Genomic DNA, 2,799 nt, shown 5'->3' with positions numbered 1-2,799 from the left:
TTTTTCAGCTGCTTTCATTACTGCCACTAGTCTCTGGTCATGCTCTTGCTTGGTTTCGCCCCACACCAAAATATCATCGATGTAAACGTGTACACCGTGAATGCCATCGAAGACTTCGCTCATCCGCTGCTGAAAAACTTCGGGAGCAGATGAGATACCGAAAGGCAACCGGAGATAACGGTATCTTCCAAAGGGTGTAGAAAAAGTGCATATTTTGGACGTCTTTTCGTCAAGTGGTATCTGGTGAAAACCAGAATTTGCGTCCAAACAGCTGAAATAGGCTGCGCCGGCCAATTCCCCTTCCATGTCCTCACGCTTTGGGGGCTGGTAGTGCTGCCTTTTTACGTGCTCGTTTATTTTCCGTGGGTCCATGCAAACCCTAAGTTTGCCATCCTTTTTCTTAACCAAAACCAATGGGCTTACCCAGTCTGTCGGGCCATCCTGTTTGACGATGACGCCTGCACGCTCCATTCTACGCAGCTCCTCCCGAAGTGGTTGTCGCAGGGACAGGGGTACCCGTCGAGCTGGTTGAACAACTGGCATCGCGGATGGTTGCATGACCATGCTGTATGGTTGCTTCAGGCAGCCTAGCCCCTGAAAGACATGTTTAAAATCCTTGAGAGCTTGGTACTCCGAAGCATTTACAGTAGCCACCGTGCGATGGACAAGTCCCAGAGCTTCGCTTGCATCTAGTCCCAGAATGGCTTGACGGCCATTCTTTACAACAAAGAACTTCACGGTGGCGGAAGCGTTACCGATAGTTACTTCCTGTGTCGTTGTTCCGAAGTGACTTATGACACCCCCGGTGTAAGCTCTCAGAACCGCACTTGTGGGCGTTAACTGCTGTGACTCCCGAGTCTTGCGGTACATACAGAATGGTAACAGACTGGCCTGGGACCCGGTGTCTACTTTGAAGCAAATATTTTTTCCGGCAACTTGTGCTTCCACTATCCAGTCTTTGCTGCTTCCTTTTTCAGTTCCTACTTCTAGAATGTCAAAGTCGTCATCGCTGCTGTCTTTACTAACTTGTTCAACTCTAGATAGGCCTTCACAGCAAACCGCGAAGTGGTGAAGTTTTCGACATTCATGGCACTTTTTCCCGTAGGCTGGGCACTGTGTGGGCCTGTGCCGCCGGTTGCACTTTTTGCAACGGTACTGCTTCTTGCAGTCATCACTTCTGCTTCGCGATGGTGGCGCGTGCCTTGAAACAGCATCGACCCTGTCATCCGCGGCTTTCCAGACCTCGTTTCGTTGTGCGAGAGACTCTGCTACCTTGCACAATTCTTCAGCTTTCAGCAACGTTAAAGATTTCTCTCGAAGCATTTTCTCGCGCAGCTTTGAGTTATTCGTGCCAAACACGATCTGATCCCTGATCAGCGAATCATGCTGATCTCCGAAATTGCATTGCGTGGCTTGCTTTTTGAGGTCCCGGACAAACTTTTCGAAAGGTTCTCCATCTGCCTGCTTCCTTGAGCGAAACACATAACGTTCGTGAACTTCGTTGCTCACCTCGGCACAGTAGGACTCGAATTTTCCAACCACTGTTGCGTAATCGTCTTTGCTTTCGGCTGCCTCGAACTTGAACGTGTTGAACACGTCGAGCGCTTCATCACCGGCTATGCTCAGCAGGAGTGCGGCTTTTGCAGAATTGCTGCGAGGTTGCTCCTTCGTTGCGGTCGCCTGCAGGAACAGGTCGAATTTCTGCTTGAAACGTTTCCAATTTTCAGAGAGGTTGCCGGTCAGTTGCAAAGGTGGCGGGGCCTTTAGAAGTTCCATAGCTGTCGCAGAATCCCACTTCTGACACCATGTATCGTGATGTGTGTCGCACTAAGGATAGAGGCAACTACATGGTGGCAGGAACAAGAAGAACAGGAAGGGTTTATTAGCACGCCCTTTTATAGGCGATGGAGGGGGGCGGGGCAGTAGCAGTGCCAAGCGTACAGTTTGCGGTAGCACTGATAAGACAATGCGCTGACACGATAAGGCAGACAGCGCATGCCCGATACAATGGTCACGCCCCCTTCACATGTGGAGTCTGAGGGAAAGAAGGTTGTCGTCGAGGTAGCGTTGACGGCGGTAGGTGATGGCCTCCGGCCAGCCGAAGGTTTCTGCGGGTCACCGACATCTGTTGATCATCAAATGCCACCCGCCGCTCGAGGCCAGACGCGAGGTCACGAAAACGCCGAAAGTGGTTCCTCGTGCTTGGGTCGGAGATGAGGCCCGCCAGCTTGTCGCGGTGCTTGGGCACGCCAAAGAGCAACCCGAGACGAGGCCCTTTGTTCCCTGGCACGGTCACGGCAAATGGGGAAGATAACGTTCGTCTCCCCGAGGCGGCGGCGGCGTTCTACACGTGCAGGCACTTTGTGAAGGGGGTCTGGTTTTGTTCCTGCACTCCAACCGGACAAACTCCGTAATTGAAGTCAGCTGGCACCTGGGTCCTCTCGGTGCTTGTGGTCCATGGCGGCAGGCCCGAAAGCAATCACCCTCAAGTCGCTAGCAGCCATACACAGTAGAAACAGGCGTGCTGGCGGCCACCCGGCGAGACTTGTTGTCGTCGTTCCTAATAGCACTTTGGGGGTGAAAGGAACGCCTCGCGACTTCCGAGGGGAAGGGACACTCGCCACTCCGGTCGGAAAATTTGTTTTGTGTGTTTTTATGGGGTTCAGAGCCCCAAAACGACTCAGGCTATGAGGGACGGAGTAGTACAGATTTCCGGATAATGTCGACCACCTGGGTCTCTTTACCATGCACTGACATCGCACAGTACATGGGCGCTGTTGGGATTTGAGGCCCAGCCAG

At 52.6% G+C, this 2,799-nt stretch overlaps 1 protein-coding gene across 1 annotated transcript; it reads right to left on the bottom strand.

Annotated features, from left to right (window-relative positions):
• Positions 1–564: 564 nt before the first annotated feature.
• LOC149371908 (uncharacterized) lies at positions 565–2,001 on the bottom strand (the record flags this gene model as incomplete). The annotated part of the gene is made up of 1 exon (XM_089581345.1): positions 565–2,001. A coding segment is annotated over exon 1 (1,212 nt), but the record flags the coding sequence as incomplete, so codon positions are not given.
• Positions 2,002–2,799: the final 798 nt, after the last annotated feature.

Source organism: Amblyomma mixtum, chromosome 1, assembly GCF_055824585.1.
Source record: "Amblyomma mixtum isolate Tamu chromosome 1, ASM5582458v1, whole genome shotgun sequence".
Lineage (NCBI taxonomy): Eukaryota > Metazoa > Arthropoda > Arachnida > Ixodida > Ixodidae > Amblyomma > Amblyomma mixtum.
Note: the sequence above shows the minus strand (reverse complement) of the source record. Positions and strands in the feature narration are given on the sequence as shown.